Source organism: Osmerus eperlanus, chromosome 27 (genome assembly GCF_963692335.1).
Source record: "Osmerus eperlanus chromosome 27, fOsmEpe2.1, whole genome shotgun sequence".
Taxonomy (NCBI): Eukaryota; Metazoa; Chordata; class Actinopteri; order Osmeriformes; family Osmeridae; genus Osmerus; species Osmerus eperlanus.
This window is the reverse complement of record NC_085044.1, coordinates 6,295,187-6,319,757: the sequence shown is the minus strand read 5'-3', so window position 1 is coordinate 6,319,757 and position 24,571 is coordinate 6,295,187. Positions and strand designations below refer to the sequence as shown.

At 49.9% G+C, this 24,571-nt stretch overlaps 2 protein-coding genes and 4 non-coding genes across 6 annotated transcripts in view; 3 read left to right on the top strand and 3 right to left on the bottom strand.

The window, feature by feature from the left end:
• Positions 1-14: 14 nt before the first annotated feature.
• On the bottom strand, positions 15-8,350 carry clcn5a (chloride channel, voltage-sensitive 5a). Its single transcript, XM_062453572.1, has 14 exons — positions 8,201-8,350; positions 7,642-7,798; positions 5,927-6,060; positions 5,717-5,816; positions 5,409-5,596; positions 4,937-5,059; positions 4,579-4,785; positions 4,364-4,444; positions 3,913-4,185; positions 3,253-3,522; positions 2,906-3,092; positions 1,407-1,805; positions 966-1,182; positions 15-822 (listed from the first exon to the last, which is right to left on the bottom strand). The coding sequence occupies exons 2-14, from the start codon at positions 7,787-7,789 to the stop codon at positions 732-734; spliced, it is 2,418 nt and encodes an 805-aa protein (XP_062309556.1). The 5' UTR covers positions 7,790-7,798; positions 8,201-8,350; the 3' UTR covers positions 15-731.
• A 565-nt stretch (positions 8,351-8,915) lies between these two features.
• LOC134013930 (phosphorylase b kinase regulatory subunit alpha, skeletal muscle isoform-like) overlaps positions 8,916-24,571 on the top strand; it is a 46,506-nt gene continuing 30,850 nt past the window's right edge. The window contains exons 1-32 of the mRNA XM_062453708.1: positions 8,916-9,077; positions 9,784-9,942; positions 11,625-11,672; positions 11,876-12,044; positions 12,601-12,683; positions 12,805-12,885; positions 13,055-13,153; positions 13,221-13,367; positions 13,698-13,751; positions 16,244-16,366; positions 16,515-16,610; positions 16,710-16,817; positions 16,930-17,008; positions 17,187-17,321; positions 17,464-17,573; positions 17,677-17,821; positions 18,141-18,219; positions 18,377-18,447; positions 18,647-18,811; positions 19,400-19,470; positions 19,627-19,766; positions 20,005-20,158; positions 20,312-20,391; positions 20,497-20,575; positions 21,096-21,225; positions 21,810-21,911; positions 22,343-22,452; positions 22,730-22,774; positions 22,891-23,049; positions 23,425-23,478; positions 23,779-23,979; positions 24,099-24,496. Coding sequence (XP_062309692.1) covers positions 9,000-9,077; positions 9,784-9,942; positions 11,625-11,672; positions 11,876-12,044; positions 12,601-12,683; positions 12,805-12,885; positions 13,055-13,153; positions 13,221-13,367; positions 13,698-13,751; positions 16,244-16,366; positions 16,515-16,610; positions 16,710-16,817; positions 16,930-17,008; positions 17,187-17,321; positions 17,464-17,573; positions 17,677-17,821; positions 18,141-18,219; positions 18,377-18,447; positions 18,647-18,811; positions 19,400-19,470; positions 19,627-19,766; positions 20,005-20,158; positions 20,312-20,391; positions 20,497-20,575; positions 21,096-21,225; positions 21,810-21,911; positions 22,343-22,452; positions 22,730-22,774; positions 22,891-23,049; positions 23,425-23,478; positions 23,779-23,979; positions 24,099-24,272 — 3,528 coding nt within the window. The 5' untranslated portion in view covers positions 8,916-8,999 and the 3' untranslated portion in view covers positions 24,273-24,496. The remainder of the gene's footprint in view (positions 9,078-9,783; positions 9,943-11,624; positions 11,673-11,875; positions 12,045-12,600; positions 12,684-12,804; positions 12,886-13,054; positions 13,154-13,220; positions 13,368-13,697; positions 13,752-16,243; positions 16,367-16,514; positions 16,611-16,709; positions 16,818-16,929; positions 17,009-17,186; positions 17,322-17,463; positions 17,574-17,676; positions 17,822-18,140; positions 18,220-18,376; positions 18,448-18,646; positions 18,812-19,399; positions 19,471-19,626; positions 19,767-20,004; positions 20,159-20,311; positions 20,392-20,496; positions 20,576-21,095; positions 21,226-21,809; positions 21,912-22,342; positions 22,453-22,729; positions 22,775-22,890; positions 23,050-23,424; positions 23,479-23,778; positions 23,980-24,098; positions 24,497-24,571) is intronic.
• On the top strand, positions 14,111-14,183 carry trnak-uuu (transfer RNA lysine (anticodon UUU)). Its single transcript has one exon. It is a non-coding gene; the product is annotated as a tRNA-Lys (tRNA).
• trnat-agu (transfer RNA threonine (anticodon AGU)) lies at positions 14,418-14,491 on the bottom strand. The gene has a single exon. It is a non-coding gene; the product is annotated as a tRNA-Thr (tRNA).
• Positions 14,722-14,795, bottom strand: trnan-guu (transfer RNA asparagine (anticodon GUU)). The gene has a single exon. It is a non-coding gene; the product is annotated as a tRNA-Asn (tRNA).
• trnak-uuu (transfer RNA lysine (anticodon UUU)) lies at positions 15,570-15,642 on the top strand. The gene has a single exon. It is a non-coding gene; the product is annotated as a tRNA-Lys (tRNA).

Below are 24,571 nucleotides of genomic sequence, written 5' to 3'. Positions count from 1 at the left end.
GTCACCGACTGTGCCATCTCGCTCTCTCACTGTTTTATTCCTAGCAAAGATCAAATGACAGGAATGCATTAGTGATATATTACATAGTTTATAATCTTAGATTAGTGTTAATTGCAGTTAATGAACACATAACACACAGATGGGTTCCAAGGTTAGGGAGTGGTAGTTGTTAGGGAGTGGTAGTTCATGGGTAGTGCCTGCTGTAGCTGTCAACCAGCATAGTCCAAAACAAGTACACCTCAGGGAGGTGACTCCCCCTGGAGGGGTGGAGCCTAGCAGAAGAGCTGCCTGCTGCCCTTAAGACCCCCCTCTCTGGAGGACAGCAGCGTGCTTCGTGAACACAGGATGGAGTGTCTGGTTTATACTGACTGAGAAGCACAACTATTCATCTCTGAACAGATCTCTCAGGCTAAGGTGATGAAGAAGGTGGAGACGATATAAGACATAGATGATATCGATGATGAAGATAATTATGATGATCCTTCCTCTCCCCTCATCGCTGGGGCTGATCTGCATGCTAAATCAGCACAGCCAACCAACCAGAGTTAACAGAGCAAGCCAGCCAAACAGAATACTGTTTACAGAGTCAGCCAACCAACCAGAATACTGTTTAATACAGGCATAGCCAGAAAACAGATCTAGGCAGTTCTGGGTCTCTGTGCTCCACAGTGCTGTCTGGAGGGTCAGTTGAAGAGGATGGAGTCCTGTGCTCCACAGTGCTGTCTGGAGGGTCAGTTGAAGAGGATGGAGTCTGGGTCTCTGTTGGCCATGGACGCCAGGTGTTTTAGGATGTCCTTCTTAGTGATGATGCCCAGCAGACGCCTGCAAAACAACCACACAGACTTTACACAACATACACACTTTACAAACACACACTTCACACACACACAAACACTTTACACACACACTTTACACAACACACACACTTTACGCACACACACTTTACACAACACACACGTGCGTACCCGTTGTGAGTGACGAGGCACTGTCTCAGGCCCAGCTTCCTGAAGATGTCCACCACGATGTCCATGGCGGTGTGGTCGGTGAGAGTGAGGGGGCCCAGGTCCAGGATGCTGCGCAGCTTCAGGGGGGGGGGGCTCCCGGGGGGCTGGGGGGGCGGGTGCTCCGTGAAGAAGATGCGCGACGAGCTGACCACGCCCTCCTGACGCTGCCGGGCGCTATCTGGGAGGGGAGAGAGAGGGAGAGTTCCTGCGGTTACCTGGCTGTGTGTATATGTGTTTGTTTGTATGTATAACAGTGTAAGTGTGTGAGTGTAGTGTGTGTGTGTGTGTGTGTGTGTAGAACAGTGTGTGTAGGTCTGTGCGTATAACTGTCTGTGTATGACTGTGTGTGGTGTATCACTATGTCTACCAGAGTATGCACGTCCCCCCACCCCCGGCCCCCACCTATAGAAATGACCAGGTCCCTGCGCAGCACGAAGCCGACCAGCCGCTGGGACTCGCGGGACACGACCACGGGGAAGCCGCTGTAGGCCGTGCTGGCCACCAGCTCCTCCGCCTCCTGCACGCTCATCCCATCCTGCGTGAGCACGGACAGCGGTGGGTCGCCGTGGCGCGGCCGCATCACGTCCATGGCCAGGGTCTTGTGGCTGAACTCCTCCTTGGGCTCCAGGAAGGGGTAGCCGTTGAGGCGGATGTGCGCCTCGTAGATGCCCTCCTTGCCCAGGGCGTCCGCCACCCACTTGCTGGTCATGGCGGCGGCCATGAGGGGCACGATGTACTCCAGGCCGCCCGTCAGCTCGAACATGATGACCACCAGGGACACGGTCATCCTGGTCACGCCGCCTGGGGCGCAGGGAGTCACACCAGACACAGGGTTCTTGCAGGTTTCAGCAAGTCAAATTTAAGACCTTTTTAAGACATTTTAAGACCATAAAGATTGAAATTTAAGACCTACACGACGAAATCAAAGAAATTCTGAAAAAAAAACATTTTATTTCAATGAATTCAGTCATTGAAAAAGCATAAATTTAATTTACAGATAAAACAATCACATTAGCAATTTTTGAATATTTTTGGGGCAAAGTTTGCAGCGAGCCTTGTACCTGGAGCTGGGTACCGCTTGTAACCAACAGCGGAAATCGCTGTGATCTAGCCATGTCTCGTTGAAAGTACACTTTCCCATTTTCCACACGTAGCCAAACTTTAACAAACTCTGAGGAAGCGCAGACGTATTTCGCGGGCAGGTATTGCATTTATAACAGGATTTGTAGTTTTATCACCGTGTACATACCAACACCAATATCCCCCAGAAAAAACTACAACACACCGAACCAACGTTCTGAGGGCAGCGTTCTGCTGGTTTTGTTTGTAGAGCTCCGCTTTGTAGGCTGCGACTCAATACTTTTTTGCTACTTTGTCTTAACTTTCTGCGGCCAGCGGTCTGGAAATGAACGAGGGTAAAACCTTTTTTAGACCTGACTAAAAGAAATTTAAGACCTCGGATGAAAATATGTCCGTTTTTAAGACGTTTTAAGGCCTTAAATTTAAAGTTCCGAATTTTAGACTTTTTAAGACCCCGCGGGAACCCTGCAGACAGGACAGGAAGTCACACCAGACAGGAAGTCACACCAGACAGGAAGTCACTCCAGACAGGAAGTCACTTCAGACAGGAAGTCACTCCAGACAGGAAGTTACACCAGACAGGAAGTTATTCCAGACAGGAAGTCACACCACACAGGAAGTCACTCCAGACAGGAAGTTACTCCAGACAGGAAGTCACTTCAGACAGGAAGTCACTCCAGACAGGAAGTTACACCAGACAGGAAGTTATTCCAGACAGGAAGTCACACCACACAGGAAGTCACTCCAGACAGGAAGTTACACCAGACAGGAAGTTACACCCAAGTACACAAACACACACACAGCCCCCCGTCTAGACTCACCCAAACAAGAAGCGGCCCCCACCATAGCGTACAGGCCTGGTGTGATACAGTCGGCTCCGGGGGAGCACCAGCCTTGGAACACCAGCCAATCATGGTGGTACAACGCCAGCTGCTCCATGCCAATGCCTAGCAACCGCCCCGCGATGGCGCCCACTGCCATGCTAGGGATGAATAGACCCGAAGGCACCTGGAGCACACACAGACCGTACACACACATACCATACAAACACACCATACAAACACACATATACATACACACACACCACACACATATACATATACCACAAACACACACAGTTAAACACCATACACACTTGATGGTAGTATGTAAGTGCGCATGGGCATACCTTCATGCCGAAGGTAACCACGGTGATGAGCATCTTAAAGACCAGTGCGAGAGCCAGCTGCCACATGGCGGTGTACACCCCCCTCCCGGCCGGCCTATCAGGAAGCCTGTTGCTGACGCGCGTCACGTTGACGTTGTCGTAGTTACAGAGCTGGGAGGAGTCGAGCAGGCCGCAGTCATTGAAGAGCTCGGAGATCAGCTCACTGGTTGAGCCGCGCGTGTAGGGGTTAGGGAACGCCACCAGTCCTGTCACCGCCGTCACCACCAGCACCTGCAACAGGAGGTCAAACAGTCATCCTCTAGAAACGTTGAACAGGAAGTTAAGCAGTCTTCCTCTATAAACCAGTAACAGGAAGTTATTAAATCATCCTCCAGAAACTTGAAACAGAAGTTATACAGAAGAACTCTAGAAGAAACCAGACAGTCAACGAGTCATCCTCTCTCACCTGGTTTATACAACAGCCAATCACTTAGTCAACCAGTCAGTCAGTCAGTAAACTAGCCAGCCAGTCAATCAGTCACCTCCTGGTCAGTGTATTGGCCCAGGCAGTAAAGCAGCAAGTAAACTAGCCAGAAAACAAGGCAGCCAGTGAGTCAGTAAACCAGCCAGTAAAACAGTCAACAGTCAACCTGTCAGTAAGCCAGGCAATGAGGCATTCACCTCCAGGACAGGATAGCGGCCTAGCCAGGTGGTCTTGCGGCGCCGGCACCAGGCGATGTTGGCACGGATGAACATTGCCCCCCAGATGCCCCCGAACACCCCCAGCAGCACGAAGGGGATGAGCTCCAGCAGGTGCCAGGGGGTGTGGAACTCTACGTAGAACAGCACCAGGCGGCTGTCCCCGAACGGGTTGATGCTGCGCAGCGTGAACGCCGCCACCAGCGCGGCAAAGAATGACCGCCACAGAGTCTTCAGGGGGAAGTAGTAACTCACCTGACAGGAAGTGGACAGGGATCAGCTGACAGGAAGTGGACACAGATCAGCTCACAGCCTGTGACTAGTTGACCAGTAGTAGCTAGCAGTAACTAGTTGACCAGTAGTAGCTAGCAGTTACTAGCAGTAACTAGTTGACCGGTAGTAACTAGCAGTAATCTCACTTCCGACGTCTCACCTCCTCCAGGCTGAAGAGAACTCCTCCTATTGGTGCTCCAAACGCTACAGACACTCCCACAGCAGCTGCCGCAGACAGCACCTACACACACAAACACAGACACACACACACACAGGGAATAGTTACCCATCAGCTTTTTTTTCTTTTTACTTCTTGTCTTCCCTGCCTCATCCTCACCCCCCTCTTCTCCACCCTCCCCTCCCTCTACCCCTCACCTCTCGTCTCTTGGCCTCGTTCTTGCGGTACTTGGTGAACAGGTGGCAGAGGATGTTCCCGCAGCAGCAGGCCACGTGGACCAGGGGCCCCTCCTTCCCCAGGCTCAGCCCCGACGACACGGCCAGCACCAGGGTCACCGTCTTCACCACCAGGGTCCACTTCCCCAGGTATCCCCGGATAATGAAGCCGCTAAGGATGGTCTTGATCTGCACACACACACACACACTCTTACAGCTGGACCTTTAGCATGCGTGTGTGCGCGCATGTGTGTGTTGAAGTGTGCATGTATGTGTGTGCATGAGTGTGTGTGTGCTTGTGTGTATACATGTGTGCGAGCGTACATGTGTGTGTGTGTACCTCAGGTATCCCAGATCCACAGGCGTAGGGGGCGAAGGCTCGGACCAGGGTGACGGCCAGGAAGGAGAAGAGCAGAGCCCAGCTCACGTACAGCAGGTAGTTCACTATGTAGGCTGCTGCACCCTGGAACACACACACACACAATCCCACACACACCATGTCGTTCACTACCCAGAGCTGATCATCGGCACGAATACTTAAGGCCGATAACGCAGTGTTGTTTTTTTTCGGTGCCTCACATCCAGGCCTGAGCGGCCGACCCGGTTGGAGCCAGACACCCTGAGGAGAAATGTTTTTCAATGTCTTTGTTAATTCAGATGTCTCCTGTACTATATGTGTCTCCCCGGTCTGAATCTCTGGGGTTGTCAAAGTGTGTATACGTGTGTGTGTGTGTGTGTGCGCTAGCGTGTGTGTGTGTGCGCGTATGCAAATGTGCGTGCATGCATTTGTGTATGTGTGTGTGTGAGCCCACCTCCGTGGAGCCTGTGAGCAGCTGTGCCCAGGAGGTCCACTGGGGGCACTGTTCCCGGTCCTGGAAGGTGGTGTGGTTGGAGCCCCAGCAGCAGTGCTCTCTGTTGAACCAGAACCCACTCAAACACACGCCCTCCTTCAAGTCTGTCATCCAATGAGCCGAGATGTCGATCCCTCCCGCCAGCGCCCCTGGAGACGGACACGCCCCTCAGCCAATCAGCAGCTCTCTTTTCAGATGTTCCAAGTGTGTGTAAGCGTGTTAGTATGTGTGTTTGTGCGTGTGTGTTTGTTAATGTGTGTGTATCCTACCTGACATGAGTCCTATGAGCAGCATAAGCAGCCATCCAGAGAAAGCATCACACACACTCTTCACCAGCGCCCAAGTAGACTCCTTACTCTTACTGGCAATCTGCGCACACACACACACACACACACAGTTACTGGATGATGTTATTACTCAGCAATAGAGCTGAGGTTGGGCTCAAGGTTAGGGGTGAGGGGTTAGAGGTCAGGGGTCACCTCTCGGTGTCGGTCCCGATCCTTGGTCTTCTCTCTGACCCAGTCGATGGTGTTGAAGTCCTCATACGTCCCCAGGCCTGGGACAGGCTCGTCCAGCAGCTCCAGCAGCCTGGGGACCCCCTCTACACCATCTCCTGGGGGAGGGGGGGGGGCATGGGTGGAGGAAAAGAGAGAAAGGCATGTGCAGGGGGAGAGAGAAAGAGAGGCAAAGAGAGAGAGGGATGGGCAGAGGGAGAGAGAGAGAGGCAAAGAGAGAGAGAGAGGGATGGGCAGGGGGAGAGACATAGGGAGAGGCAGGGGAAGGGAAAAGGGAGAGAGAGGGACGGGCAGCCGGGGAGAGAGGGGGGCAGGCAGAGAGAGAGATAGAGAGGAGGTCAGGGGAAGGAAGAGTGGGAAGGAGGAGGAAGTTCAGATATGACACAGACATCAGGTAAGTTCATATCGTATTGTTGTTATAAACTCATGGTGTCTAATCATGCTGGCCTCATTCAGACAGGAAAAAGCAGGAACGCCCATAAGCTCAGTAAAACATTGATGGAAACACACTGTTTCCTGGTATTACTGATGTCCGTAGAGCCAACAAAAACAATAGTCCTTCACAGACTTGGTTACCAGCTGACATACCACCAGGGGCGGATCTACCGGGGTGGCATGGGGTGGCAAATGCCAGCTGCCACCCCAGTTGGCAGCTTTGAAAACAAAGAAAAGTTGTGGCTCATCGGACATTTGCGAGAGCGAATTTCTAATATCCGAATGCAAGTAAATGCAGCACGAAAACGACTCCATCCACCCTCCACACACCGCCACCGAAGTTGCTTTCATTTGAACACAAGGAAGGCGCAAACTGACCATTGAAGGCTTCAACTCAAGGAAGAAATCGTCGGCACGGACAGCAGACCACACCGGAGGAATGAGGTGTTAAGCAATTATCTATTAATGACTAAGAATAATTACAAAAGTGCAGGGCTATACGGAGTTGCAATGTTACTTTTCCTGTTGAATTGAGGTTAATAACATTAACTTGTGAATTCTTTGGGCAACAAAGCAACAACAAAGATGACTGTGGTAAAGTTAGTTTGAAGTTCGATATTCAACAGATATTCGGACGCCCAGTATTGTGTTATTTTAACCGGTGTTTAGCACTGCTACGACCGGCAGCTTAGCCAATGCTTTTGGCTGCCTAAACAACGCGTACGTTTAGGGACCGTCAACAAATTACACATTTCAAAAGTCAATAGCTTTTCATCAACATGAACTAGGAACGTCAAAATAATGTTAAACTGTTGAAGATGTATGCATTCATGCTGCAAAGCCTTTATTTTGTTAATTTTCATCTCAGGTTATTAAAAAATATTTTATTCAAAATAAATCTTCAAACTTCAATAGCTTTTTGGTCATGTGACCTATAATCCTCAAATTCATTTCAGTGTTCACTGACTATGCATACATGTTGCACAGCCTTTAGTTTTTTCATTTTGATCTCACACACATTTGCCACGGGAAGCCACCCCTCAAAATCTCCTGCCACCCTCTTGCCACCCCATGAATATTTTTCTAGATCCGCCCCTGCATACCACCTCCTCTATCCCCAACCTTACTCCTGTTCTCCAGCCCCAATTCTCCAGCCTCCAGCCCCAGTTCTCTAACCCCAGTTCTCCAGTCCAGCCCTTGCCCACCCACTACTCAAGACCCAGTTCTCTGGTCGGCGTCCCTACCGTCCCTGTCGAGAGACTGCACGTCTTCGGTGACGGAAAAGTCCAGCGTGGCTCCGGTTATCTCCACCATATCGTCGTAGCTGCTGCCGCTCTTCGTGCCGCTCAACGCACTGTTCAAGCTCTCGGTGCAGTAGCTCGAGTTGTCCATTCAGACAACCTGCAGCCACACGGAAATTAACGCAGGGTCCAAAGACTGCAGTTAACAGCTTCGCTAGAGATAAGAGCGGTCTCTATACTGTACTGTCGTACGCAAAACAATGTCAGCTATAATCGTGTACCTCCGAGGTATAGATATGAATAATTTAAAGCTGTAAGGCCGTAACTTCACATTATATGATATTGACATGATGCATCTCATTTACTGTATGAGACACTCCGTCACACTGGCCAATAATAGTCAGATGCTCGGTATCGGGAAAGAATGGGCAAGCGTTGTCAAACATAACGGATTATTATTCTGAAAGGTTATAACCGGCTGATTTAATATGAGCTCGCTGCGTGCCTGAGTCAGTGACCGTATTTCGTATTTTTACAGTAACGTCATCAAATCTAAGCTTACCGTTATCTAACTTGATGACTAAGACGAGTAGCTAGCGTTAAGCAAAGATAACGTGAATGGCATCCCAAAATGCTTAGCTATGTTGCCGTTATTGATGGTGTTGCTTGACAAAATCCTCGCGGTTGTTGTCCCATAACTGCATGCAGACAGTAGAAGTCAATCTCAGAGCGTCCCATCTGACAATCGGAGCTCTATTATTCTAACCACGTTGTCTGGCCAGTCATCTCAGTTGATAGATGTTGTTAAATAAAAAATATTGAAACTGTAGGATTTATGAATGCAATTTATCGTCAGTCAGATGCAATCCAAAGCATGAGCTGAATAGTTAGTTTTTACCTGAAGTTGCAGCTTTCTGGCAAAGACTCAGGGATGGAAAAGCTCAGCTGCACTCTGTATCTCCAATGCCAGCAGAACCCTGCTGTTTTTTAGGGGGCAGTAGATGCCTTTTGCCTCTTCCATTCCCACCCCCACCCTCCGAGCCCCCCGGCTCTCTAACCCTGTAAACAGATACCCTGGGGATGTTCCTTCCTCCACCCTGACATTTGCGGGGTCTCATGTTCTGGCTGCAGCACAAGCAGTCTGAGCAGAGTCCGAGACTGGAGCAGAGGCAGTCTGAAGACGATTAGAGGAGCAGTCAGTCAGTCAGTCAGAACACAGTTAGAAGAGTAGTCAGTCGGTCAGAAGACAATTAGAGTAGCAGTCAGTCAGAACAGAGTTAGAGAAGCTGTTGGTCAGTCTGAAGACAGTTAGAGGAGGAACAGTCAGTCAGTCTGAAGACCGTTAAAGACAACTAGCAGACATGAGGAGTCGCAGCAACTCTGGGGTGAAGTTGGACAACTATTCCCGCATGGTACAGAAGACTATCCTGTGTCACCAGGTGAGAGAGAGAGAGACAGAGAGGTGAGAAAGAGAGATGAGAGATAAGTTGAAAAAGAGAGAGATGAGATAGAAAAAGAGATGAGACAGGAAGAGAGAAATGAGGAAGAGATGGAAAGAGGGAGAGAAAGACAGAGATGAGGTATTAAGACAGAAAAAGAGAGATGAGGTAGGAAGAGAGAGATAAAAGAGGGAGAAATGAGAGGAAGGGAGATAAAAGGGAGAGACAGATGTCCTAACCCTTTCAGCCTACCTGCCAACATGTTTATGATGTTGTTTTTGCTGTTGCATTTTACCTTACGTAACGTTTCATTCATTTGCCATGCACTTTTATGCAAAGCAACATACAGTTAGTGCATATAAAAAGTACTGCAAAAAAGTACAGCAGAACATCAAGAACCAGAAGTTATTCTTATTATAATCTAATAATCTTAATATTGTTTTAACATTATTTCAGAGGTCAGAGACAAGGAACAATCTGTATTTACTAGCCACATTACAAAGTAACCACATCTCAGCTACCAAACACGATGCCACAACTTCAGTCCCACATTAACTACTACAACTACATCATTAAATTGTACAATCCAGCAAAAACAGTGTTGCATCATAAGTGCAACACCAAAGGATATCGCGAGTGCAGTGGTGCGCGGATCTCAAAGATAACCTGCAGAGGCCTGCTAAGTATTGTTGTTGCTATTGGGCAGGACCCAGTGACAGGCCTGTTGCCGAGGACAGCAGATTCACCCCATGCGTGGGTGAGGGACAACGTCTACAGCATCCTGTCTGTCTGGGGGCTCAGCCTGGCCTACAGGAAGAATGCTGACCGGGACGAGGACAAGGCAAAGGCCTACGAACTGGAGCAGGTACCCTAACCCTGGGGGCTGGGGGGCTGGAGCAGGTACCATAACCCTGGGGGCTGGGGGGCTGGAGCAGGTACCCTAACCCTGGGGGCTGGGGGGCTGGAGCAGGTACCATAACCCTGGGGGCTGGGGGGCTGGAGCAGGTACCATAACCCTGGGGGCTGGGGGGCTGGAGCAGGTACCATAACCCTGGGGTCTGGGGGGCTGGAGCAGGTACCCTAACCCTGGGGGCTGGGGGGCTGGAGCAGGTACCATAACCCTGGGGGCTGGGGGGCTGGAGCAGGTACCCTAACCCTGGGGGCTGTGGGGCTGGAGCAGGTACCCTAACCCTGGGGGCTGGGGGGCTGGAGCAGGTACCCTAACCCTGGGGGCTGGGGGGCTGGAGCAGGTACCATAACCCTGGGGGCTGGGGGGCTGGAGCAGGTACCCTAACCCTGGGGGCTGGGGGGCTGGAGCAGGTACCCTAACCCTGGGGGCTGTGGGGCTGGAGCAGGTACCCTAACCCTGGGGGCTGGGGGGCTGGAGCAGGTACCATAACCCTGGGGGCTGGGGGGCTGGAGCAGGTACCCTAACCCTGGGGGCTGGAGCAGGTAGATGTTTGGGGCTGGAGCAGGTAGGGGGTGTTTCTGTTGCCATTTTTTACATCTGACATCTGTTGACAAGTGTCATGTTTAGGTAGTTAACGAGCTAACTAGTTAATGTGTGTGGGTGTATCTGTGTGTATGTGTGTGCGTGTGTGTGTAAATGCCATGGGGTAACGTAGATCAGGTTTCACTGATCCAAATGACATATGGAAGAGATAAGGTCATGGGTCATACCTGCTGTCTGTGTACTATGCCCCATCCCTTCATATTCATTGCCTCTTTTTCTTTCTGTTGCTCTCTCTCTGTACCCCTTTCCTTTCTATATATCCCTCCCTCTCTCAATCCATCCTAGTTCAAGTTCAAGTCTTTTATTGTCAGATGCACAGAACAACACAGGGTCAGACTGGGCACTGAAATTCTTAGGACAAGACAACGCAAAGCAACCTGGCATAACATAACATTTAAGTACACAGAACATAGATTACATCTATAATAAGCTAAAATATAGTAAACCTCCTAATATACAAATAATATATAATATTCAATACAGTATACTAAACCTCTAATACACAAAAATAACCTATACTAACCTTATAAACCTATACTAACCTAAGACAAGTGAAGTACAATAGTGCAATATTGCTGATAGTGCAACCAGTAGCTGAAAGTGACAGTGTGTAAAGTGACTAGTGAGAAGTGTATCAGTGTCCATATCGATGTCCATTTAGAAGCCTTATAGCCCTTGGAAAGAAACTGTTGTCCTGTCTGCGTGTGCGAGACCGAATGCTTCGGTATCGCAACCAGAAGGCAACAGGCTAAAAAGACTGAAGGATGGCTGGTAACAGTCTCTTAGAATCCTGCCAGCTTTCCTGAGGCATCGTGTGTGGTAGGTGTCCTGTAGGGCTGGGAGCTTCCTGCCGATGATGAACTCAGCAGACCTGACCAAACTACGTAGGGCCTTGCAGTCCCTGTCTGTGCAGCTCCCATACCACACTGTAATGCAACAAGTCAGTATGCTCTCTATAGTGCATCTGTAAAAAGTTAGTTATCCTCTACCTTTTCCTCCTCTCCCCCTCCCTCTCTCCCTCCTCCTCTCGCCAGAATGTGGTCAAGCTGATGAGAGGTCTGCTGCAGTGTATGATGAGACAGGTATGACATCACTTCCTGTCATTCTTGTGTTGCAGGGAGTGATTGCAAGTCAAACATGGCCTTGGAGGAATGCACCGTTAATCATTTTTGCATGACCATAGAGTAACATTACCTTAACAACAGCCAGATAGATAGAATGATAGATACATAGATTTCTAGATATATAGATAGCACTGAGCTGACTAGAGGTTCATCCTGTTCAGATTGAGAAGGTAGAGAAGTTCAAGTACAGTAAGAGCGTGGGGGACTGCCTGCACGCCAAGTTCAGCTCCCAGACCTGCGCTCCAGTGGTGGGGGACGACGAATGGGGACACCTGCAGGTCGACGCCACCTCCATCTTCCTGCTCTTCCTGGCTCAGATGACTGCCTCAGGTACAACCCTCTCTCTCCTCCCTTCTCCTCCCTTCTCTTCTCTCTCTTCCCCCTTCTCCTCCCTTCTCTCCTCCTCTCTCTCCTCCCTTCTCCTCTTTCCTCACTTCTCCTTCCTTCTCTTCTCTCTCTCCCCCCTTCTCCTCCCTTCTCTTCTCCTCTCTCTCCTCTCTTCTCCTCTCTGCTCCTCTCTCTCCTCTCTTCTCCTCTCTCTCCTGTCTTCTCCTCTCTTCTCCTCTCTCCTCTCTCCTCTTTTCTCTCTTCTCCTCTCTCTCCTCTCTTCTCCTCTCTTCTCCTCTCTCTCCTCTTTTCTCCTCTCTTCTCTCTTCTCTTCTCCTCTCTCTCCTCTCTTCTCCTCTCCTCTCTCCTCTTTTCTCCTCTCTTCTCTCTTCTCTTCTCTTCTCCACTCTCTCCTCTCTTCTCATCTCTTCTCCTCTCTCCCATGCTCTTTGCTCTTCTATGTTCCTCCCCTCTCTTCTGTTCACCTCTCTTCTCTCATCTTTTCTGGTCTTCTCCACTCCTCTCCTCCTCAGTGTGTGTATTGTACTTGTGTTTGCAGGACTCCATATTGTGTATACTCGTGATGAGGTGGACATCATCCAGAACCTCATGTTTTACATCGAGGCAGCTTATAAAGTAGCAGTGAGTAACTCACAGTCATACATATAAAGTCATACTGTAGCGTCCCATAAACCCTCATAGAAAACTTGCTATTGTTTTGGTCATTGTCGTTGTTTTATTTTTGTTGATGTTGTTTTCACAGGATTTTGGCATGTGGGAGCGAGGCGACAAAACCAACAAGGGCATTCCTGAGATCAACGTCAGCTCCATCGGCATGGCCAAGGTAAACTAGCCAAAAGCAAAGCCAAGTTAGGCCAGCCAATAGCCGTTTAAAGTTTTATGCATGAGTGTGCGTGTTCTTGCTTGTGTGTGGGCATATGTGTATGTGTGACGGTATATTCGTCGTCTTTAAATATGGTTGTGTGTGTGTGTGTATGTGTGTGTGTGTGTAGGCCGCACTGGAGGCCCTGGATGGTCTGAACCTGTTTGGAGCGAAAGGGGGTCCAGAGTCAGTGGTCCACGCCCTAGCGGACGACATACAGCACTGCCAGGTACACACACACACAGACACACAGACACACACACAAGGGCACCCGCTCACGCAGACCCTTCCTCCAGTCCATCCTCAGCTCCATGTTGCCCCGCGCCTCCACATCCAAGGAGGTCGACGCCGGCGTGCTGTCCATCATCTCCTACCCCGCCTTCGCTGTGGAAGACCTCAGCATTGTCACCCTCACCAAGGAGGAGATCATCTCCAAGCTGCAGGTGGGCCTGCTCTGTTGCTGGGCTGGGGGGGGGGGGGGGGGGGGGGATGGAAGAGCCACGCTGCTACAACTTTGGGGGTAGCAGCGTGGGGGTCAGATGGCTGAGCGATGAGGGAGTCGGGCTAGTAATCTGAAGGTTGCCAGTTCCATTCCCGGCCGTGCCAAATGACGTTGTGTCCTTGGGCAAGGCACTTCACCCTACTTGCTTCGGGGGGAATGTCCCTGTACTTACTGTAAGTCGCTCTGGATAAGAGCGTCTGCTAAATGACTAAATGTAATGTAACTTTGGAGATATCTGTCTAAATTCACCTCCTTCCTGTCTGTCTGTCAGGGGAGGTATGGATGTTGCCGTTTTCTGCGAGACGGACACAAAACGCCCAAAGAGGTGAGTCACATGGTCTCTCTCTTCTCTCTGTCTCTCTCACAATCTCTCATTTCATATTTGTTATCTTTGAACATTCTTATTCAACTGTAATTAAACTCTGATTGATCCCATAGAGTAAAACCACCACAATTCCAGCATGTTTTGGTAATACTACATATTTCGCAGCGTGGGATGACATAGGCCAACTTTGTCTCTGTTGCATGCCTTACTTTTAGAAAACAATCCAAGTTTTTAATCTGAGGGTCCAGGGTTCAAGCCCCTGTGTGAGCTATGTGTGTTCAAACCACTCAGCGTGACTTGTGATACACAACCTTTGTCTCCCTTGCACACATTTCTTTGAGAAAACTCCAGAGGCAGTAGCCTGGATAGCTCAGTCGGTAGCGCATCAGACTTTTAATCTGAGGGTCCAGGGTTCAAGTCCCTGTTCGGGCGAAGTGAGTTAAAGGCATTGTTTCACTTTGAGGAAGCAATCAGAGCTTGATTTTGTGAGTTTGGTAAAACAGTCAACGCGTCCACAACGCATTCACTGCTCTCTGAAAGACATGTTTTTCCCATTGGAGGGGCACGCATAATGCAACCTAACGCAACCTTCTGACGTGGACTCTGGTGCGTAACAGTTGTGACTTTTAATCTGACACAGGACGCAAAATCACCTGCGCCAAAAAAAGGCACCGCTGAGATTTGAACTCAGGATCTCCTGTTTACTAGACAGGCGCTTTGACCAACTAAGCCACGGCACCTTGCTCAATGCTCCATGATGGGCTCAGGCTGCTGTGTTCTCTTCGGGTAGGTGCTTTGAGGCAGGGTCTACAGCGTCTTTGAAAGACACCTCCGAAGGTTATGCCCAACATGCAGCAAAGCCTCTCAAGGCACCAGAATGAAGAGATTTTCCAGCTTCTTCGACTCTGATGGCGGTACAGCTCATTGTCACACAGGCAGGACCCACAACAGAAGCAAACAAGAAAATGCTCGTCTTTGGGTGGGCTCGAACCACCATCCTTTCGGTTAACAGCCAAACGCGCTAACCAATTGCGCCACAGAGACCCTGTCTCCACAGAACCAGGGTTGAAAAATGGAAGGATACGCTGGGAGACGTGTGCCCAAACTCCCCATGAAGAAGAAGAGGAGGAGTGACCATACTAATAACTCTTCCTGTGATTTGTCAACGGGAGTTTGAGAAACAAAGACAGTGACTCTGATGGGACCCAAATCCACAACCTTTGAATGTTTTTTTTCTTCCTGCCTAGAAGTCCAATGCACTATCCATTGCACCACAGTCCCCAATGCTTTATCAGTGTGACGTCTACGTTTTCAACCCTGACAGCATCAGACTTTTAATCTGGGGATCCAGGGTTCAAATCCTTGTTTGGCCAAGGGCCTTTCAAACCTCGTCACTGACTGCTTGCTCTCTCTCTTCTCGCTGTCTCTCTCACAATAATCATGGTAGAGTAGGTACCGTAGTTTTGTAGTGTTTGCCTTGTAATTAATTTAGTTTAATGCAAAGTTATTACATTTCATATGTGTTATCTTTGAACATTCTTATTCAACTGTAATTAAACTCTGATTGATCCCATAGAGTAAAATCACCACAATTCCAGCATGTTTTGGTAATACTATATCACAGCGCGAGATGACGTAGGCCAACTTTGTTTCTGTTGCATGCCTTACTTTGAGAAAACAAACCAAGTTTTTAATCTGAGGGTCCAGGGTTCAAGCCCCTGTGTGAGCTATGTGTGTTCAAACCACTCAGCTTGACTTGTGGTACACAGCCTTTGTCTAACTTGCACACATTTCTTTGAGAACATGTCAAAAGAATGAGCCCGGATAGCTCAGTCGGTAGAGCATCAGACTTTTAATCTGAGGGTCCAGGGTTCAAGTCCCTGTTCGGGCGAAGTGAGTTCCTGGCATGCCTCATGTTGAGGAAGCAGTCAGATCTCTGTTTTTTGACCACACAGGACGCAAAATTAAGCTGACACTTGCGCCAAAAAAAGGCAATGCTGAGATTTGAACTCAGGATCTCCTGTTTACTAAACAGGCACTTTGACCAACCCTAACCCACGGCGCCTTGGTTGATCATCCAAGACGGGCTCCAGCTGCTATTGCTCTTTGACCAGGTGCTTTGAGGCGGGGTCTAAAGCGTCTTTGAAAGACACCTCAGAAAGTTATGCCCAACACACAGCAAAGCCTCTCAAGGCACCAGAATGAAGAGATTTTCCAGCAACTCTGATGGCGGTACAGCTCATTGTCACATAGGCAGGACCCACACCGCAAATAATAATCCCTTCGTCCCTGGTTGGGCTCGAACCACCATCCTTTCGCTTACAGTAATACCTTGTCCAGTTTACTGCTTGTCCATCAGACCAAGGAGCAAAGTTCTGGTTGATTGGCCAATATATAGAAAAACCTACATATACATACATACCTACATATACATACATACCCCCCTACCCTTATGTTATACAGAACAGCCTAACCCTCCCCCCCTTCCCCAGGACTCCACCCGTCTCTACTATGAGTCATCAGAGCTGAAGCTTTTTGAGAACATAGAGTGTGAATGGCCTCTGTTCTGGACCTACCTCATCCTTGACGGCATCTTCACCAAGAGCCCTGAGCAGGTAGGTGTGTGTGCATATATGTGCCTGTGTGCATGTGGGTGTGTTTGTATATGTGTGTGTGTGTCAGTGTGTATGTGTGAATCAATGTGTGTGTGTGTGTGTGTGTGTTTGTGTATGTGTGTGTGTGACCTCTCCCATGTCTCTCCAGGTGCAGGAGTACCGAGAGGCGCTAGAGGCCATCGTGATCAAACAGAAGGACGGGATCCGTCTAGTGCCGGAGCTCTACAGCGTCCCTCCTGACAAGGTCACACTCACTGACCCCTGACCCTTGACCCCTGACAAGGTCACACACCCCGACCCTGATCCTGACCCCTGATCCCAACCCTGACCCTGTTCCCTGCAGGTGGATGAGGAGTATATGAAGCCACACTCTGTGGAGCGAGTTGCCCAGGGCCAGTGTCCTCTGAAGTGGGCTCAGTCTCTCTACGTGCTGGGCTCCCTGCTGGACGAGGTGGGTACTGCACGGCCTGTCTGTACGTCACTTTGAATAAAAACATCTACTCATTGAAAATATAATTATTATTGTTATGGTGATGATAAGCGGCCCTATTCTTCTCCACCAGGGCTTCCTGGCTCCGGGGGAAATCGACCCGCTGAACCGTCGCTTTTCCACCATCCCCAAGCCTGATGTTGTGGTGCAAGGTGGGCAGCACCACGGCTGACTAGCAGGGGAGGACAACAGTTCACCTGGTGTGGTGACTCAGTAACCTGGCTGGTGTGTGTGGTGCGTGTCTGTTTGTGTGTTTGTGTTTGGTTGTGTGAATGTGTGTGTGCGCGTGTGTGTGCATGCATGTGTGTGTGTGTATGTGTATGTGTGTAGTGATAATCCTAGCAGAGACAGAGGAGATCAAGCAGCTGCTGCAGCACCACGGCATCGATTCTGAGACGCTGGAGGACATCCACCCAATCAGAGTTCAGCCTTCCAGAGTGCTGAGTCATATCTACGCCCGGCTAGGTGTGTAACACGCGGGCGAGATCCAGGGCCTGTACATCAAGCACAGCCAAGCAGGCAGGGTCATGGGGGAGGAGCCATATGAGCTGTATGGGCAAGTTCAGGCCAGTGGTTGCCATAGAAGCCGTGTGTTACGATGCCGCAGGTCGCAACCAGCGGTTGGGGTTGACCGGGAGACCGTACCGTCGTATTGGGGTGCTGGGAACCTCCAAGTTCTACCTGATCAGAGACACGGTGTTCTCCTTCACACCACAGGTGTGTGAACAAACACTAGAGACACACGATACACACGATACACTACACACACACACTACACACACACCTACAGACCCCCTGAGTGTTTTTTGTGTGTGCGTAGTTCTTCGACCACCAGCAGTTCTACCTGGCGCTGGACAACAACATGATCGTGGAGATGTTGCGTACGGACCTGTCCTACCTCTGCTCCCGCTGGAGGATGACCGGCAGGCCCACCGTCTCCTTCCCCGTCTTACAGAGCATGCTCAGTAAGACATTTCCCTGTCTCACAGAGCATGCTCAGTAAGGTCCTTCTCACAGAGCACGCTCAGTAAGGTCCTTCCCCCTTCTCACAGAGCATGCTCAGTAAGACCCTTTCTCACAAAGCATGTTCAGTAAGGTCCTTCTCCTTTCTCACAGAGCATGCTCAGTAAGACCTTTTCTCCTCCTATGGAGCATGCTCAGTAAGACCCTTCCCCCTTCTCACAGAGCATGCTCAGTCCCTCCTCTCACAGAGCATGCTCAGTCCCTCCTCTCACAGAGCATGCTCAGTAAGAGCCTAGTAATCACTATGGAATGCTCCTTCAGCTGACGACCAGAAAGAAGTGGACCCTGCTGTCCTGGCCACCCTGAAGAAGTTGCAGGACGGATACTATGGAGGAGCCAGGTACTCATACTGTATATATGTACACAGGATGTGTATAAGCACTACATAGAGAAGATCCAGGTACACTTATAATGTATGTGTAGGTGTGTAGAGAGAGCCAGGTAGACATATACTGTATATGTGTCTATACTGTATATGTGTTGTTGCTGTCCCGCAGGGTCCAGACAGGCAAGATGTCACAGGTCCTGTGTACATCCAGCTGCGCCCACCTCACGTTCATGGACTGTGGTGAGCACCTGTATGTGTGTGTGTGTATGTGTGTGTGCGTGCGTGGGTCTGAGTGCATTTGTGTGTGAGAGTATACGTGTGCGCATGTGTGTGCGTGGGTTAGCATGCATGCATGTATGTATGTATGTATGTATGAGTGTGTGCCTGTGGGTCTGTGTGTATGTGTGTGTGAGTGTGTCACAACGCCTCTCTGCCCCAGAGGTGGACGACCTGGCCCAGTACCTGGACCAGCTGCTGGCCGTACCAGAGGAGACCCAGAAGATCAGCAACACCGAGGGAGGACTGAACCGCTTCCGCGCTGCCGCCAACAAGACCCTGGAGATGGTGTCCCTGGTGCACAAGGCCCGCCAGCTCGACATCCACAGTAGGGGCCCTCCTGTCTGGGTGTCTGCCTGTGCTGCTCTAGCTCTGGAACTGTACTGCTCTGTCTGTAGTTCTGTCTGTAGCTCTGGAACTGTACTGCTCTGTCTGTAGTTCTGTCTGTAGCTCTGGAACTGTACTGCTCTGTCTGTAGTTCTGTCTGTAGCTCTGGAACTGTACTGCTCTGTCTGTAGCTCTGTCTGTAGCTCTCGAACTATGTATGTAGCTGCCTGTAACTGTCTGTAACAATGTCTGTAACCATATATGGAACTCTGTTACTTTGTAACCCTATACTGCTCTGTTCTGTAGCTCTGTCTGTGACTCTGTCCTGCTCTGTCTGTAACTCTGTCTGTAGCTTTGTCTTTAACGATGTACTGCTGTGTCTGTGGTTCTGTCTGTAACTATGTATGTAGCTCTGTCTGTAGCTCTGTAACCGTCTGTAACTGCGTCTGTAACTCTGTTTCTCTGTCTGTAGCTCTGTCTGTAGCTCTGTAACTCTATCAGTAACTGTCTGTGCACCTATATCTGAAGCTCTGTAACTCTAGCTCCGTCTGCAGCTGAGCTGTCTCTCTGTGTGACCTCTGACCCCCAGATGTGCAGATGTACCTGCCCACCAAGCTCTTTCGTGGCCCCCAGCCCAGCCTGCACCTGCTGGACTCTCAGGTACAGTACACCTGTCAGTCTGCATTCCTGTCTGTCTATACATATGTCTGGGCACCTGTCTGTACACACATCTGTCTGTATGTGCCTCAGCGCTGTGCGAATAAAGTTGTGTGTGTGCCCCAGCGTTGTGTTAGTAAAGTTGTCTGTGTGCTCCAGCGCTCCAGCATCCAGGCCCCCATCTCCCTGCCCAGGGACGTGTCCGGGGGTGTGGACCACCAGGCTCTGGTCCAGATGCTGAGAACCTGCCAGAACCTGCAGGACCAGGCCGACATACTCTACATCTTCTACAAGGACAAGTAGTTACACACACACACACGTCTACACACACACACGCGTCTACACACACACACACACACACAACACATGAATACACACACATACACATACACCACACACACATACATGCACCAATCCAGATGGCTCGCACCTCACCTAGTTGGTATGTACGGCGTGTGTATGGTGTGTGCGTGATGTGTGTGTATGGTGCGTGTGCGCGTGTATGGTGTCTGTGTGCGTGGTGTGTGTGTTTATCAGGGGTATGGGCTGGGACACCAGGCTGCATGGTAAGGGCTCCACAGTGAGGCATCTGCTGAGTCAGCTGTACAGCCAGGCGGGAGCGCTGAAGCACTGGGGCCTCATACGCATGATGTCTGGGATGCTGCGCATGAAGGTGGAGGAGCTGGACGAGGTACACACACACACACACACACAAATGCGCGCACACACACACACAGTCACACGCGCACACACTCACACACACTCACTCGCTCACACACACACATTATGCATTGACCATCTTTAGATGTAAATGTATTTTTATTTATTGTTGTTGTCATGCCAGGCCTGTTCTGACCTGCTGGCTCACCAGAAGCACCTGACCGTGGGTCTACCTCCAGAACCACGAGAGAAGACCATCTCAGCGTGAGTCCTACTAGCTCTCTCACACACACACACACACACACACATTTATACTCACACACACACACACATACATCCACACTCAGTGTCCTCCTGTGTTGGTTTCAGCCCCATACCTCCGGACCAGCTGGCCAAGCTGATTGACACGGCCAGCGAGAACAACCTCACCATCGCTGTGCTCACCCAGGTAGACGACGGACGCACCCTCACCCTTCACACCCTCACCTTCCTCACCTTGCTCCCCAAGGTAGACACCAAACCCTCACTCTCCACATCCTCCACACCCTCACCCTCCACACCCTCACCTTCCTCACCTTGCTCCCCAAGGTAGACACCAAACCCTCACTCTCCACATCCTCCACACCCTCACCCTCCACACCCTCACCCTCCACACCCTCACCCTCCACACCCTCACCCTCCACACCCACACCCTCCACACCCACACCCTCCACACCCTCACCCTCCACACCCTCACTCTCCACATCCTCCACACCCTCACCCTCCACACCCTCACCCTCCACACCCTCACCCTCCACACCCTCACCCTCCACACCCTCACCCTCCACACCCTCACCCTCCACACCCTCCACACCCTCACCCTCCACACCCTCACCCTCCACACCCTCACCCTCCACACCCTCCACACCCTCACCCTCCACACCCTCACCCTCCACACCCTCACCCTCCACACCTGTGTGTGTTGGCAGGAGATCATGGTGTTCCTGGCCATGATCATCCGGACCCAGCCAGGCCTGTTCTCTGAGATGTTCCGTCTCCGGATAGGACTCATCATCCAGGTCATGGCTACCGAGCTGGCCCAGTCTCTCAACTGCTCAGGTACCCACCTGTTCACATGCTCAAGTACTGACCCAACTACTGACCTGCCCAGGTCAGTACCTGGGGATGGGTCAGTCCGGGGGCTGGTGCTGTTTTCTGATTGGCCTTTAACTCTGTATAACTATCCTCTCAGTATGCCTGCGCCTTGTCCATTCATTGTATATAGCGGGAAAAGTTATCCCTTACTTCTCAGCGTGAGAAATTGTTGAAATGCGTGAGAAATACAAGGTCTTGCATTCGCACGTTCATTGAATTGCACTGCTCTTCTCCTCGATTTGCACTCGTCTCTTCTCTTCTGTTTTTCCTGCATCTGCTGAGTCAGCAGAGGCGGGACTTCCTATTTTATTCTCATTGGCCAACTGGCCATGACCTTCTATTCTTTTGCATTTATCTAGTTTAGTTATAAGTAACACAACTACACATTTCTATCAATTTATTATCTCTATCAAACGATATACAATATTTATTTGTTAACCAGGATTTTGGTCCAGGTTACATGTGCACATATTTGTTTCTTACTGACGTGTATGTGTGTGTGTGTGTGTGTGTGTATGTGTGTACATGTCTGTGTGTCTGTGCTGCAGGTGAGGAGGCAACAGAGAGCCTGATGAACATGAGTCCCTCAGAGCTGAAGAACCTGCTGCAGCTCATCCTCTCTGGGAAGGAGTTTGGAGTCCAGAAGAGCGGTACACACTCCATGATCACCAATACACACTCCATGATCACCAATACACACTCCATGATCACCAATACACACTCCATGATCACCAATACACACTCCATGATCACCAATACACACTCCATGATCACCAATACACACTCCATGATCACCAATACACACTCCATGATCACCAATACACACTCCATGATCACCAATACACACTCCATGATCACCAATACACACTCCATGATCACCAATACACACTCCATGATCACCAATACACACTCCATGATCACCAATACACACTCCATGATCACCAATACACACTCCATGATCACCAATACACACTCCATGATCACCAATACACACTCCATGATCACCACAACAGACACCATGATCACCACCACAGACACCACCATGTGCTTGTCTATAGTTGACTGGCTCTGTGTTTTCTAGTACGTTCTACTGGTGCAAACTCAGTGGCCATTCAAGAGTCTGAGGCCTCCAAGACAGAGAGACCAGCCGACAGGACAAGCTCTAGCAAGCACAGCAGTGACATACGCCTGGTAGGACACACATACACACTACTGAAAGATGGTAGTTGGTTTGGACATTAGGCTAGTCCTGCTTGAATCCACTCACCCTTACTCTGAATCCACCCTCACCCTAACCCTGAATCAACCCTTACCCTGATTTTACCCTTACCCTGATGTACTCACCCTTACCCTGATTCCATCGTCACTCTCACCCTAACCCTGAATCCACTCTCACCGTAACCCTGAATCTACTCTCCTTAGCCCTGGATCCACTCCACCCTAACACTCACCTGTTCTCCTCTTCCAGTCCTTATCCGTGCACTCTCTGGACATAGAACACATCGAGTCAGGGGTGAGTACCCCATCCCATATCAGACAATGCAGGTTTTGTTTGTTTGTCTTTTAGGGTAAGTGTTTAGTGTGTTTGTGTGTGTATGTGTGTGGGATGTGTGTGTATGTGCTCCTCAGCGCTACAGACAGCCCTCCATTGAGTCGTTCCAGGGCCCGGCTGTTAAACCGGTGAAGGACGGCCGGCAGGGCCAGTGGCTGAGGAGGAGGCGTCTTGACGGGGCCATCAACAGGGTTCCTGTGGGCTTCTACCAGAAGGTCTGGAAGATTCTGCAGAAGGTACAAGCTCCAAATATAGGTGGCCTAGATATAGTTGGTGTAGATATAAGGGGTCCAGATATATAGTAGATGTAGGTGGTTAAGATGAAGTGGCCGAGATGAGGTGGTCTAGATATAGGTGGTATAGACATAGATATAGGTCTTCTAGATGTAGGTACAGATTGTCTAGATACAGATATAGGGGTATAGGGGTTATATAGGGATATATAGATGTAGTTGGTCTAATCATTTTAAACCCTACGATGACTATACCTCATACCATATTTTGTATTTATTCATTGATCTTTCAGCATTATTATAGGTTCTATAGGTATTATAGTTAAAATCTATAGCTCTATAGTCCATAGCTCCAGTAATAGTGGTTTTCTTCTTTAGTGTCATGGTCTGTCCATTGAAGGATGGGTTCTGTCCTCCTCCACCACAAGTGAGGTAGGCCACAACATCTCCTTAACCCATGATCAACATCGTGTTCTACTACACGTGTTCCTATAGTTGCGGAAGCCTAAAAAGCATTTCATTGCAAATAACTGTTATGTGCATTTGACAATAAACTTTTACTTGGAGGTCAGGGTTGTGTCTCTTCTAACCTTCACTTCTTTTTTTAATCTTGACCCACTCTTCTCCTTGTCTTCTCCTACTGCCTCAACACCCTCCTCATCTCCTCCCCTCCCTGTTCCCCTCTTCATCTTCTCCTTCTTTCTCCCTCTCCTCTTCCTCGGTGACCCGTAGATGACCCCGGGGGAGATCAAGTTTGCGGTCCACGTGGAGACGGTTCTGAACCGGGTCCCTCAGCCGGAGTACCGGCAGCTCTTGGTGGAGGCCATCTTGGTTCTGACCCTGCTGGCAGAGCTGGAGGTGGAGACCATCGGCAGCATCATCCACGTGGAGAAGATTGTCTACATGGCAAGTGACATGTTCTACCAGGACCAGGTAGGAAGGGTGATCATATCACATTTTATGATTTTATCAACTGGAAACTTCTTATTGAAGCAATTATTACCCCCACCCCCATTCCCCATCGCCCTGCAACACAAACACACACTGAGAAGAAGGACCTAGGAGCAGAGGAGTCTCTCTTGGAGAGGGACCAGTCCAATGGCATCTGCAGACTGCTGTATGACAGCGCCCCCAGTGGCCGCTTTGGGAGCATGACTTACCTCTCCAAGGCTGTAGCCACCTATGTCCAGGACTACCTGCCTGGTGGAGCCTGTGCTATCCAATGAGACGCCAGCTAGGACAGTCAAGTGGATTGGTGGGGATCAGTCAACTGACCTTACCCAGCTTCTGTGATTGGCTGGGCACTGTTGCATACCTCTGCATACCTCTGCTTGTGTGGTTGCTATGTGTTGGTTGTTATGTGATGGTTGATATATATTAGTTAAGAGTAAATACTGCCTGACAGTATGGTCCTTACGTGACATTATGTTAAGTTTGTATCATTAATGGTGTGAAACTGCTGAAATAAATTGGACTGTGACACAATTCAATCCTGATGGCTTCTCTGCACCCTCAAACAGGAAGC

What these genes read in the sequence shown, in the direction of transcription:
- clcn5a (XM_062453572.1), bottom strand. Translation starts at nt 7,789, where the DNA reads ATGGACAACTCGAGCTACTGCACCGAGAGCTTGAACAGTGCGTTGAGC. An exon ending in ATCGGGACCGACACCGAGAG is followed by an intron (nt 5,817 to 5,926) that starts GTGACCCCTGAC and finishes GTGTGTGCGCAG; the next exon opens with ATTGCCAGTAAGAGTAAGGA. An exon ending in GGACCTGGTCATTTCTATAG is followed by an intron (nt 1,183 to 1,406) that starts GTGGGGGCCGGG and finishes CTCCCCTCCCAG; the next exon opens with ATAGCGCCCGGCAGCGTCAG.